Here is a 13,934-nt window from a genome sequence, read left to right as displayed (position 1 = left end):
GCTGAAGGGTTCTGTTTCCATGATGTACAACTCTATGGTTCAGTGCTATCACTTCAGTCTCTTGGATATCGACTAAAGTCCATGTATCACCTGTAATGACTACCTCCTTAGGCCCAACTCGTGGTCTCTGGCCCACACCTTACGGTGATATTTTCACCATTCACTGATCTCCTGGGTCAGGCAGGAAATTTCTGTGCTCCCTTTCCCCGATTCTCTGCCAATCTGCTATTTCTCCTCTCAGCTCATGCAGCTGCTCGACCAGTTCTTTCACAAACTGTTTAACCCTATCCTTGCCATTACACATGTCCTCCTACCACATCATTTGGCTGCTGCATAGACCGTCTGGTCATTAATTCAAAGGCGGTCAAACCCCTTGCTGGGATAGACCTCTGTTTCACTAAGATGGTGGGGAGAACTCTAACACATCCCTGCCCTGTCTCTGTCAAGGCCTTAGACAGACTAGCTTTAAGTGTCTGGTTCATTCGCTCTCCCATTCCTGAGCTTGGGGGATGGTATGGGAGATGGAATTTCTGTTTAATTCCTAACAGAGCACATATCTGCTTCATTCCTCACCCTGTAAAATGTATCCCATGATCAGAATCTATCATGCAGGAGGACAACCCGACCTCAGGATAATCTGTCCGGTCAGTATTCCTGTGAGTGTTCCTGCTGACCAGTCCCTGCAGAGTAATCCTGTCTATTAAGACCAAACAATACTTCTTTCCCCTGGGATTAGGGGAGGGGTCTCATAAAATCAACCTGAAATTACTCCCATGGGCTCCTTAGTTTCAGCCAGTGGTTCAATTTTATCTCGATTGCTTTCCCAGACTTGCGCTGCATGTAGACCACCCATCTTTGACAGAATGTTGTGATATCTCTCCCCATTGCAGGCCACCAGCAGCAGCAGCTCATCTGATACTGCATTTTCTCCCACCCAATGTGGGCCAGACCATGATGTGTTATTAATAATGTTTGTCTTATACATGCAGTGTGGTGCTACTGCCTAATCCTCCAATCCCACACAATCCATTCTCCCCTCTCATTGCCTTTCCCATTTCTGTTTCACTTCAAGTGGGCTGTTTCTTGGAGTGTCTCCAGACCTGCATCTCTTGCTTCTGTAACTGCTGCCACTTCCTCAGATGTCTGTGCTGTTTCACTAAGGCTTTTAGTTTAGGGGTCTCATAAAATACATCTGCAATTGTTCCCACGGGCCCCTGAGGCTCAGCTGGTTGTTCAATTTTATCTCGATTGCTTTCCATCATAATCATTGCCCCATTATTGAGGGTATTGTACTTTCCCATGAGCTTTACTGGGCAACTTAGCTACTTCCACCAACTCTCTAACCTGTTCTCCATGCTGTATGTCTCCCTTGATGAGGTGATGGACCCTTGCTGAACCCAGACCAACACATAAACATGAGCTCAACCAAAGGCTAGGCCAAATGCATGCCTGCAATTGGATATATGTTGACTGTCTAGCCTTGACTAATTTCTGGTCTGGTCCCTAACACTCTTTGCTACACATGTGTACAACCTATATATAAAACACCATTCTCCCATTCAACACTCCTTGTACTTCTATACATTGGGCAGAAGAAACATCTCCATGGACAACGTCATCTCAAACTTCCAAAACATTTAGTTGCAAAATTTAGTACAGCTACAACATTGGCTGCTGCCTGAAATTATAGCAAGTTTCCCAAATATGTCCTGCACACACACAAAGCAGGATAAATGCTACCTGGCCATTCACTACCCCATAGATGTACAGTCAACCATAAGTGAAGGAATGAATCAGCTCATCAATTCTATCAAGCAGCCCCTGTTTGGCAAGAACCTATTCACTGATATCTATATTGGTTTCCACGAGGAAGATTCAATCCTGACCTCATTACCAGCTTGAATATAGTATACAGAACAGTACTGCACAGGAACAGGCCATTCAGCCCAATACGTCTGCGCTGATCATGATGCCATTCTAAACTGCTCCCCTCTGCCCTCACATGTTCTGTATCCTTTATTTCCTGCCTGATCATTTTTGTGTCTAAATGCCTCCTAAACTTTGCTGTCATATCTGCTCCTAGCCCTTCACCTGGCAGCACATTCCAGGCACCTACCACCCTCTTGGTTTGAACATGGACAAAATAACTGGGTTCCAGAAATGAGGTGTGATTGACAGCCCTTGACATCAAGGCTACCTTTGACCAAGTGTGGCATGAAGTAGCCCGAGCAAAACTGGAATCAATGGGAACTGGGGAGAACGCTCTGCTCGGTTGCATCATATGTGACACAAAGGAAGATGTCTGAGGACATCTCTGTCTGAGGACATCTCTACAGAAGTTCCTTAAGGGAGTGTCTGAGGCCCAACCATCTTCAACTGCTTCATCAATAACCTCTCCTCCATCACAAGGTCAGTGGTTGAGTTGTTCGCTGCTGATTGCACAATGTTCAGCACCATTCGTGACTCCAACAACACTCTAGAAGCTTGACACCATTCAGAACAAAGCAACCCACTTGATCAGAAAATCCACAAACATTCACTCCCTCCACCATATAGCAGCACTGCCTACCACCCTACTCGATACATTGTAGAAATTGGCCAATTCTCCTTAGACAACACCTTCCATGACCACTTCAACTGAGAAGCATAAGCGCAGCAGATATTTTGGAAAACCACTATCTCCAAGGTCTCCTCCACTCCACTGACCACTCTGTCCTAGAAATACTTCATCCTTCTGTGATATTGTGTCGAAATCTTAGAATTCCCTACCTTCTGGCATCTTGAGTCTACCTACAACGCATGCACTGTACTGGTTTATGAAGGTGGTCAGCATCACTGTCCGAAGGCAACTAGGAATGGTCAATAAAAACTCACCCAGCCAGGAAGGTGACTATCCCCCAACTGATTTAAAAAAAAGAAGATCCTTCTTCTCTGCATTTCCTAACATTTGCCTGTTTTATACTGAAGCCAGAGCATTAAAAAAAACATCCCTGTCCCTAATGGCTCAGCACTAGGAATTGATTTAAAGTAACACCAATATATTTCCAAGTCAGGATGGTAAATAACTTTGAATAGAATTTACTTCTCACTGTTCAGAATTGAAACTCAACCCTATTCTCTATCAATAATCAAACCCCGTATCGTTCAGTATTGATAATCACTCCCCACACCGTTCGATTTCGATAATCAAACCCCGTACAGTTCAGTATCAATAATCACTCCCCACACTGTTCAGTATCGATAATCAAGCACCGCATTGTTTAGTATCGATAGTCAAACCCCATACCATTCAGTATCGATAATCAAAACCCATACCATTCAGTATTGATAATCAAACACTGTACCATTCAGTATTGATAATCAAAACCCCACTCTGTTTAGTATTAATAATCCCTCCCCACACACTATCGATAATCAGTTTGTTGAGGAGGTCTGGCCTGGTGCATAACAGACTGGGGGCTCTTTGCAGGTTTTTTTCCTTTAGTTCCAAATTGGGATTAGGGTCACTGAATGCAAAGGCAGTGAGTAGTAGTGTGAGTGTCCTTTGTTCCAGGTGTTGTCGGTTGGTTTAAATAGTGCTTGGTGGGGTCCTGGCTCTTCCAGTCACGGCAAGTTTTCGGGGGTGACATTGAGGGCTTTACAAAAGGTAAACAAGGAAAAACTGCTGGAATTAGCAGGCAAGCTGGAGTTGGAGCTGCCTCCTTCTGTGAGGAAAGGAGGGATGATTGCAGCAATAGCTTGGCATTTAAATTTGATGGAAACACTGTCAGAGTCGTTGGAGATGGCTGAAATTAAATTAAGAACAAAGCAGCTTGGGTTAGAGGCAAAAGAAAAAGGAGGAGGAAAAGAAATGAAACTGTTTGAATTACAATTAAAAGGAGAGAAAAGAGATTACAAATGAATGGCCCGAGCAGAACAAGAAGGTTAGGACAGAATTGCTTCAGCAGAACATAAAGAAAAAGAGGGAGAGAGAGAAAGAGAAAAAGAGTCAGAGGAAAAGTTGAAAGACTTTGAACCTCAGAAATTGGCCCTTAGTCAGGAAAGTGAACTTAAAAGGATGGAGGGGAAGGCTGAAGGTAAGCTGAGGGAGGAGGAGAGTGAGGATGAGCAAACCCCCAGGAGCCAAAGACCTGGGGAGGGGGGATCAGTTTAAATATATTCAAGCTCCGCCTAAATTTAATGAAAAGGATGTGGAAGCCTTTTTCATCTCATTTGAAAAGGCAGCGAAACAATGCAGTGGCTAGTGACCATGTAAGTTTTGTTGATCCAAACAAAATGTGTAAGTAGAGCTAGTGAGGTATTTGCATCACCAGCAGAGGAGGTATCTGGGGTGTATGACAAGGTAGAGAGACCCATCTTAAGTGCATATGAGCTTGCTCCTGAAGCCTACAGACAAAATTTCAGGAATCTAAGGACAGACACAGGTCAAACATACATTGAGTTTGAAAGGATCAAAGAAAGTAATTTTGATAGGTAGACAAGGGCATTAAAAATAAAGTAAACATGTCACGCTCTTACAGCAACGATTATTTTGGAGGAGTTCATAACTTCAATTCATGAGGTGGTGAGAACGCATGTGGAAGAGCAGACAGTTAAAATGGCAAGCTTAGCAACTGAAATGGGTGATGATTGAGTAGGTACATAAATCAGAATTTGGCTTCCAACATCAATTTCAACCTATGAAAGATAGAATTTGGGGAATAAAGAAATCCTCATGTGGAAAAGGAAAAATAGAACTCAGTGATGATCATAAAGATAACTGAGAGTCATAGAGATGTGTAGCATGAAAACAACCCCTTCAGTCCAACTCGTCCATGCTGACCGGATATCCCAACCTAATCTAGTCCCATTTCCCAACACTTGGCCCATATCCCTCTGAACCCTTCCTATTCATATCCTCATCCAGATGCCTTTTAAATGTTGTAATTGTATCAACCTCCACCACTTCCTCTGGCAGCCCATTCCAGACATGCATCGCCCTCTGCATGAAAAAGTTGCCCCGAGGTCCCTTATCATAACTTTCCCCTCTCACCCCATATCAATGCCCTCTGATTCTGGACTCCCCCACCCCAAGGAAAAGACTTTGTCTGTTTATCCTATCCATGCCACTCATGATTTTATATACTTCTGTGAGGTCACCCCTCAGCCTTTGACACTCCAGGGAAAACAGCCACAGCCTATTCAGCCTCTCCCTATCGCTTTTTTAGATTACTTACAGTGTGGAAACAGGCCCTTCGGCCCAACAAGTCCACACCGCCCCGCTGAAGTGCAACCCACCCATACCCCTACCTTTACCCCTTACCTAACACTACGGGCAATTTAGCATGGCCAATTCACCTGACCTGCACATCTTTGGACTGTGGGAGGAAACCGGAGCACCCGGAGGAAACCCACGCAGACACGGGGAGAATGTGCAAACTCCACACAGTCAGTCGCCTGAGCCACAACATGACTTCCCAACACCTATACTCAACGCTCTGACCAATAAATAAAAGCATGCAAAACACCTTCTTCACTATCCTATCTACCTGTGCCTTTACTTTCAAGGAGCTATGAACCTGCACTCCAAGGTCTCTTTATTCAGCACCACTCTCTAGGACTTTACCATTAAGTGCTTAAGTCCTGCTAAGATTTGCTTTCCCAAAATGCAGCACGTCCAATTAATCTAAATTAAACTTCATCTGCCATTCCTCAGCCCATTGGCCCATCTGATCAAATCCCTTTGTAAACTGCAGTAACCTTCTTTGCTGTCCACTACACCTCCAATTTTGGAGTCATCTGCAAACTTACTAACTAGACCTTGTATGTTCACATCCAAATCATCTATATAAATTATGAAAAGTAGTGGACCCAGCACCAATCCTTGTAGCACTCCACTGGTTACAAGCCTCCAGTCTGAAAAACAACCCTCCACCACCACCCTCTGTCTTCTACCTTTGAGCCAGTTCTGTATCCAAATGGCTAGTTCTCCCTGTATTCCATGAGATCTGACCTTGCTAACCAGTCTCCCATGGGGAACCTTGTCAAGCACCTTCCTGAAGACAATATAGATCACATCTACTGCTCTGCCCTCATCAATCCTCTTTGTTCCTTCTCCAAAACAGTCAGTCGGGTTTGTGAGACATGATTTCCCACACACAAAGCCATGTTGACTATCCTTAATCTGTCCTTGCCTTTCTAAATACATGTAAATCTTTACCACAGGATAAAAAGACAACCCTTGAGGAGAAGTTAAAAGGCTTCATTGTTTTCACTGCAATAAAGTAGGCCATGTGAAATCAGTGTTGGTGGGTTAGAAAAAGCACGAGAAAGTCAGATGTAGGAAAACAGGATAAGCCAGTGAATTTTGTTGGAGTGGTTATGGAAAGCACAGTGAAAGCTAAAAGGCTGTACCAGAATGTACACCCTCGGGTTGGAGGTTGGGTAAGGAGGAAGTGCCAGATCTCCTTAAACTATATACTTGTGAAGGTAAAATTTACTCGCATAGGCCAGGAGCAGCAAGTAATGAGGTCACAATATTAAGAGACACAGGACCCTCTCACTTTTTGATGTTGAAAGATGTAGCTCTGTAGGACTATTGCCAGAAAAAGTGCTTGTAATCAGAATTCACAGTGAGACAAGAAGTGCTCAATTATGTAGAGTGAGGTGACAGTGTCCAGTGAGAAGTGGAGAAGTCATGGCAGGAGTGTGGACAAACTCTCAGCTCCAGGAATACAATTTGTCCTTGCTAACAATATGGCTGGTTCACAGGTCAGAGTGCTGCCTACTGTGGTTGAAAAGCCAGTGGAAAATCAGGCAACTGAGCTAGGTCAAGAAGCATATCCTGGGATATTTCCTGACTGAGTGGTAACGAGGTGAGAAAGGCACCATTGGAAACAGGAGAGATCAAAGTGTATTGATAGTGGAATTATCAGACACCCTGTTTGATCAAATAGTTGAGACAAAACAGGAGCAAGTAGATGACAAAAGCAGACATCTTTAGTTCAGAGAAATTAACTGAGTTAAGCAGAAAGATAAGAAACTAAAGCAATTGTATCAAAAAGCATAGATAGAAGAAGAATCCATATGTGTCCTGATGTGCTACTATCTTAAAAATGATGTCTTAATGAGGAAATGGAGACCATCACATATTCAGGCAGAGGAGAAATGGGCAGATGTTCATCAAGTCGTATTGCCAGTGGGTTACAGAAAGGAGGTGTTGCGGGTAGCAGGAGGTCATGTAGGGGCCAGGAAAACCCAAGCTAAAATACAAAGATATTTTTACTGGCCTAGACTGCACAACAATGCAGTTGAACTTTGCTAGACATGTCATACATGTCAGGTAAACCAAAAACTGGAGGCAGTAATAAAACCCACACCTTTAATATTTATTCCTGCATTTGAGAAACCTTTTACAAGAGTCTTAATTGATAACATAGGACCCTTACCTAAAACAAAAAGTGGAAATCAGTATTTATTTACAATATTGGATGTATTCATTAGATTTCCAGAGGCCATTCCATTATGCAATATCACTGCTACAAGGATTGTAGAAGAGTACTCGAGACAGGGACTACTCACATAGATACAATCAGATCAAGGGTCAAATTTTACATCAAAACTATTCAAGAAAACTATGAACAGCTTAGGAATAAAACAATTCAAATCTACTGCATACCGTCCAGAATCGCAGGGAGTGAGAGAAAGGTAGCATTAGACATTAAAGGTCATGTTCAAGGCTTATTGTCAAGACTATCCAGATGATTGGGATAATGGAATTCTGATTGTACTTTTTGCTATCAAAGATGCAACAAATGAATCAAACAAAGTCAGTCTATTTGAATTAGTTTATGGGCATGAAGTGAGAGGACTGCTAAAATTGATTAAGGAGAGATTGGCAAGTCATAATTCAGAGATCTCATATTTGGACTCTGTGTCAAATTTTGGGGAACAGTTAGGTAGAGTGGGAGAGTTGACGAGGCAGCATTCAAAGGTATTACAGTGTATAATGAAACGTGAAGCAGACAAGAAATCAAAAACTTGAAATTTTGCTATCGTGGATCAGGTATCAGTGTTACTTCCAGTGAGAGATGAATGTTTAAAAACAAGGTTTAGTGAACCTTATCAAGTTGAAAGGAGATTGAGTGAGGTGAACTATTTGATAAGGACAGAAAGAAATCTCACCGTGTGTCATATGAATACTCTGAAACATTATTTTGAAGAGAATGAAAGAAAAAGTGTATTGATAGTGGAATTATTGATTACAACAGAGTGAAGAACCAAGTTCAGAGGATTCTGAATTGGACATTCCTCAAATTAAATTGGACAATAAGGAAGTTGTTAAAAATTGGGATAAGTTATTGAGTTTACCTTCCAGAGGAATATTGAAGTGAGCTGAAAGAGTTATTGCCGTCACGTGGGGAGATATGTGGAAATAAACTGGGAATTACTAACCTTATTGTACATGATGTAGATATAGGGGATGTTGTTCCTTATAGGCATAACCACCCAAAAGCAAAGGTAACCGGGAAGTTTCCCATCGCATCGACAAAAAGTGCAGGACTCTGTTTCCTGGGATTGAGTGGATTTTATCCGAAATTTGTACCAAATTTTTGCAGTGTGGCTGCTCCACTCACTGAATTACTAAAGAAAAGCAAGAAGTTTAAATGGACAGCTGACTGTCAGAAGGCATTTGACAGCCACTGTGTTAACCACTGCCCCAGTGTTAGCCACACCTAATTACACAACAATGTTCAAGGTGGTTAACGTTGCATGTTGGTGCTGTGCTCTTACAGGAAGATGACCAAAAGATAGAAAGGCCTATTGGGTATTTCTCCAGGAAATTGATAATTTATCATCAGAAATATTTGACAGTTGAGAGGAAGCTTTGAGCTTGGTGTTGGTGCCACAACTTTTCAATGTTTATGTAACCCGTAACGTATCTGAGATAATCGTATACACTGACCACAGCCCATTAAAGTTTGTGGAGGAAAGTTCCAGACCATTTGGATAGAATTTGTTATTACAGCCATTCAATTTGGCAGGACAAGAAAACGTGATTGCCAACACATTGTCAAAACTTGGATGAGAAATGGAGCCGTAAAGTGGCAGAATGGAACAGAATGTAGCAGTGCGTGTTTGCATGTTTCTCGCCAATGTAATGTATGTGTGTGTTGCAGTGCACTCACAGTTTTAGATTAAAGGGTTTTCCAATGAAGCCAGCTTTGGATATTGAATTGTTTTAAGGGGGGATATTGTAACGATGCTGGTCTTTTAACAAGGTTATGTTGTCCTTGATGTTGTTTAAAACTGGTTTCAAAGGTAGAGTTTCCGATATGACTGGAAATAGTTACTTGAGAATTCTTTTAAGTCTTTCTCTTATAGTACTTGTACAATGAAAGGCAAGTGGCCAGTTCTCTCAGTCCAGGCTTGAGTTTGGTTTGAGTGAACTGTTTTGTTTTGCAGATGCGGGAACGCAGAGAAGCTGCTGTGGATCCAGTGAAGCAGTTCCATGCTGATCCACCCTCACTCCGACAACTCTCCTCTAAGAACCTGTGTTGGGTTTTCCCTTTTTTATGCTGAGGGGGTGTTTATGGGAATGTTGCAGGTATTTAATCAAACCCACACCATTTAGTATCAATAATCAAAACCTGCACCATTCACTATCAGTGATCAAACCCCACACCATTCAGTATCGATAATCAAATCCAATACTGTTCAGTATCAATAATCAAACTGCACACCATTCATCATCTATAATAAAACCCCACACAGTTCAGTATTGATAATCAAATCCCACACTGTTCGGTATCAATGGCCAAACCCTGTTCAGTATCATATCAAAGCCCAGTCAGTAATGACAATTAGCTTCATTAATAATCAAACTGATAATTAATGGTGGGAATAGTTTTTATTGGGACCAATAATATTGAGCACTGATTTTGTTTTCTGTTTCTCACTCCCTCATTACTGTTTCTATTTCAGAGGAAAATTGGGGAAACAAAATCGAATCATTATGTCATGAAGCTGACATTTTCAGGATTGACAGGCTGTGGCAAAAGGATTGCTTACAGGATCTATACAGGGGCCTTAGCTATTTACAGCTAGATCATGCTCAGTGGCAGCATTATGTCAATATTTATCAAAATCACAAACAGAAATTTCTGGAAAAGGTCAGCGGGCCTCATAGTATCTGTGGAGAGAAAGCGGAGTTAACATTTCGGTCCAATGACCCATCTTCAGAACTGTTTGTCGTTAGGAAAACATTGGTATGTATGCTGAAAGCAGTGTGGGGGAAAGCGGAGAAGTGTAAACATTAAAAGTAGCCCAGAGAAACAGAACAACAGCTGAGCGGACAAAGGAATGGGCAAAGGTCAGCCTCAGAGAATGAATACGAGGACTGCTCACGAGGACTATTAGCTGACAATGGGTTGCTTGCGCTGGCAGACCAAGAGATAATGAAGTCTGGTGGGTGCGGATGGGGTAAAGCCATGACAGAAGATGCTCAGGTCCCAAAAATAGTTGAACTTGATATTGAGTCCAAGCAGAAGGTGAGATGTTGTTTGTCCACGCAGGGCAATTCAGGGCAAGGAAAGGAAACAACATTGACGATGTTATCGATGGACCAGAGAAAGCTGTGTGTGGCTGCTTGAGTAGGAATGGAACAAGGAATGTTCCGAGTTCCACGGTATGGGAATGGATACCTTCATGGACCTGAGTTGTGCACGTCTCTTTGTGGGATAGGTAGAACATCCCCCTTCAAACCACTCACCATCCTGACTTAGAAATATATAGCTGTTCCTGCAAGCTTGCTGGTTCAAAGTCCTGGAACTCTCATTGTGCATTTCTCTGTGTAAAATGATCCCAAAGGTGGCAGCTTCTCACGGTCTGTTACAGATCAGCAATAAACTCTTTCAGTTTATTCCGGAATGAATGGTTTATGGCCTGTTAAAGGTCTTATGCCCAATAAGTTGATTCTCCTGTGCCTCGGATGCTGCCTGACCTGCTGTGCTTTTCCAGCATGACTCTGTCTCTTTTTCTCTCTTTCTTCCTTTCTCTTTCCATTTGTCGCTCTCTCTAACTTTCACTCTTAATCTGACCCTATCCCTATCTCATGCTTTTTCTCTTTAATTCTTCCTGGTTCTTACTCACTGTCTCATGGTCTGTTTCAGTGGCTCTGGTGCCTTCCGTGGCATGGTGGATCCAGTGCAGGTTGGCAGCACCTTCAGCGGTGAGGTGAGTTTGGCCCAGGATTCCTTGAGGCGGTTTTTGTTGTATCCTCCGGCACTGTGTTCCAATGGCCCGGCCTAGTGTTCCGTGCCAGCTTCAGCAGCGAGGTGGGTCCTTGAGGTGGTTTCTGCAGTGTTAATACTAGAATGGGGGATATGCTAGGCCACATGAGGTGGGAGATTGTATTGGATTATAATTCTGCTGTTGATGACCCACAGCACATCCTGGATACCAGTCCTGAGATGCTGGATCAGTTCAAAGTTTGGCACACCATCCTTGATGTTGGTGAGGAGGGTTTTGCCATTCCTGTTTCCAGATTGGTGCCTGGTGGTCTGCCTGCTTTTGCTCCTTTTCTGAGATGGTGTTTTGCTTTGATATACCTGAGTAGTTTGCTTGGTCATTTCAGGGAACAGTTAAAAATTGATGACATTGCTTTGGGCTGGAATTTGCATTTTTCCAATGCAGGTTTTTATGATGGTGATAACAAAGGTTAAATCATTAGAGAGAAGAGCAGAAGTAGCCTATTCAGCCCATTACTACCTGGTCATCATTGGGCATTTAGTTCCATATTTTACTTGGATTTCAAATTTCACCATTTTTTAATTAAATTAGGTCATTTTATCCCAATGCGACTCCTTTGGAGGCTGTGATCAACAGCACTTCTGTTAGAGGCCGCTTGAGTCTGAATAAACCAAAGTTCCCAAATAATGATAACATATTGTGAAGCCTTATCAAAGCCGTTTTCACCAAAATCTGGAAAATTATTCATCAGCTTCGAACCATCTCTGACAGCAAGATAAAGATGCAGCATTTGGAAAGAATGCTCAGAACTAACAATAAAGTTGAGCGATGTCATTTTGTTTCCAATATTGTTCAACCATGTTGGCTGCACACATCCCTCAAACAATTCTGAGGAATGCTCACTGGACCTGAAGTGTTTACTTTGATTTCTCTTCACAGATGCTGCCAAATCTGTTGAGCTTTTCCAGCAATTTCTGTTTTTATCTAAACCCCTCTCCCTATTTTTCTCTCTCAGTTTGGCTGGAATCTGATCCCTGTGTATTCTGTGTCCTTGCCCCTGTGAACGGTCCCATTGCCACTGGGTTGCTTTGAGAAGTTGATGTTGGCATCGAGAAGGTCCTCAGTTCTGTCAGAGTGTCCAGCATCTCCTCCCTGGGAGCTGGTGTCTCCCCTTCTCTGGTTGTGTCCCTGGCTGTATTCTGAGGGTCAATAATCACCATGTTCTGTGAACCCTGCAGAGAAATGGAAACAGAAGATGCTCTCATGTCATTTATCATAGGAATAGGTTTAAATTATTACACAGCCACGTGAACGTCAATCGTGATTCAGTGAGTTTAACCTTCTCTTTCTTACCTTGAAGTGATGAGCTCACAGTGTACAGAGACTGAACATCCCAAATGTTTCTCAGCCGCTGAAGGACATTACCTCAATGTTTACAATTCAATAAATAATGGAACCTCTGAGTTAGAATGTCATCGTTTGCTTGTCAAATTTAGATTTAAGCTCTCTTCTTCCCTCACACAGAACATTCCAAAACACTTCAGCAGCAAAGCACCTTTCTGAAATGTACTCACTGCTGTAGTAGGACACGCAGGAGCAGTTTGTGCACAGAAAAGTCCCACAGGCAGCAAGGTTGACATCAACCAACTTAGTAACAATGTTGACTGAGGGATGAGTAACTACTCCCCCAGCACTTATCCTTTGAGAGTACGGTACACCCTCAGTGCTGACCCCCTGACAGCGTGGCACCCCCTCAGTACTGACCCTCTGACAGTGCAGCACTCCCTCAGCACTTACTCTCTGATCATGTAGCACTCCCTCAGTCATGACCCTCTGACAGTGCAGCACTCCCTCAGTACTTACCCTCTGACACAGCAGCACTCCCTCAGTACTGACCCTCTGACAATGCAGCACTCCCTCAGTGCTGACCCTCTGACAGTACAGCGCTCCCGCTGTGCTGACCCCCCCAAAGTGACAGTGCTGTTAGGTTAAGTTTAAGTTTATAGAGTTGGTTACTAAACCTTCTAAACCAGAGAAAGGGAAGGTGAGAGTGCTACCCACTGACCCATTGCTTAGTCCACTGTCAGAAATGCCTGGGTAATCTGTCTGGGAACCTGGGACACATGTTGCCTATTGAACGTTGTTGGGTGCACACCACCCTCACACCTTTCTCATTGAAATGTGTCGATTCTGGTCCTTGCCTCTAATGTACAGTCCCATTACTGCTCAGCAGCTTTGAGAAGCTAATGTTAGTCGAGAGCATTCTTGAGTTTGATGGTTTCAACATGTTGTTATGTTGTTTATCTCGTGAAATTGATGGTTTAGGGATGTGTGTAAACAGTTTCTGTACCTGCTGTTTCACAGCGAATCGATTGTAGATCACTGTGATGTCACCGGCCTTTGAAGCTGTCTCCTCAGTCGCTGTCTTTCTGCTGCAATAACACAATATCACAGTGTGGTTATTATATATCAGAGAGTCAGTGCAGCACAGATGCAATTGCGTATTTGCAAGGTCCTATTGAAGGTGCTTTCATGCCCCAACAGGCAGCCTGTTCCTGATCACACCAACTCATAGCTATTCATCTGGACACACCACAATGAATGGCCTACCCTGGATCACTGGGACATGGGGATCACTGAGAGACGAAGTGTCTGGTGCCTCACCCCCAAGGGCACAGTCACCTTCTGAAGGAAAGAAAGTGGAA

General features: G+C 43.0%; 1 protein-coding gene across 1 annotated transcript in view; it reads right to left on the bottom strand.

Annotated features, from left to right (window-relative positions):
• The window catches only part of LOC140493951 (uncharacterized), a 296,726-nt gene that overhangs the window by 105,665 nt on the left and 177,127 nt on the right, over positions 1-13,934 (bottom strand). The window contains 1 exon segment of the mRNA XM_072592902.1: positions 12,285-12,461. Within this exon segment, the coding sequence (XP_072449003.1) occupies positions 12,285-12,461 (177 nt within the window).

This window comes from Chiloscyllium punctatum, chromosome 23 (genome assembly GCF_047496795.1).
Source record: "Chiloscyllium punctatum isolate Juve2018m chromosome 23, sChiPun1.3, whole genome shotgun sequence".
Taxonomy (NCBI): domain Eukaryota; kingdom Metazoa; phylum Chordata; class Chondrichthyes; order Orectolobiformes; family Hemiscylliidae; genus Chiloscyllium; species Chiloscyllium punctatum.
The sequence above is the reverse complement of the archived record's forward strand: the minus strand, read 5'-3'. Positions and strand labels throughout refer to the sequence as shown.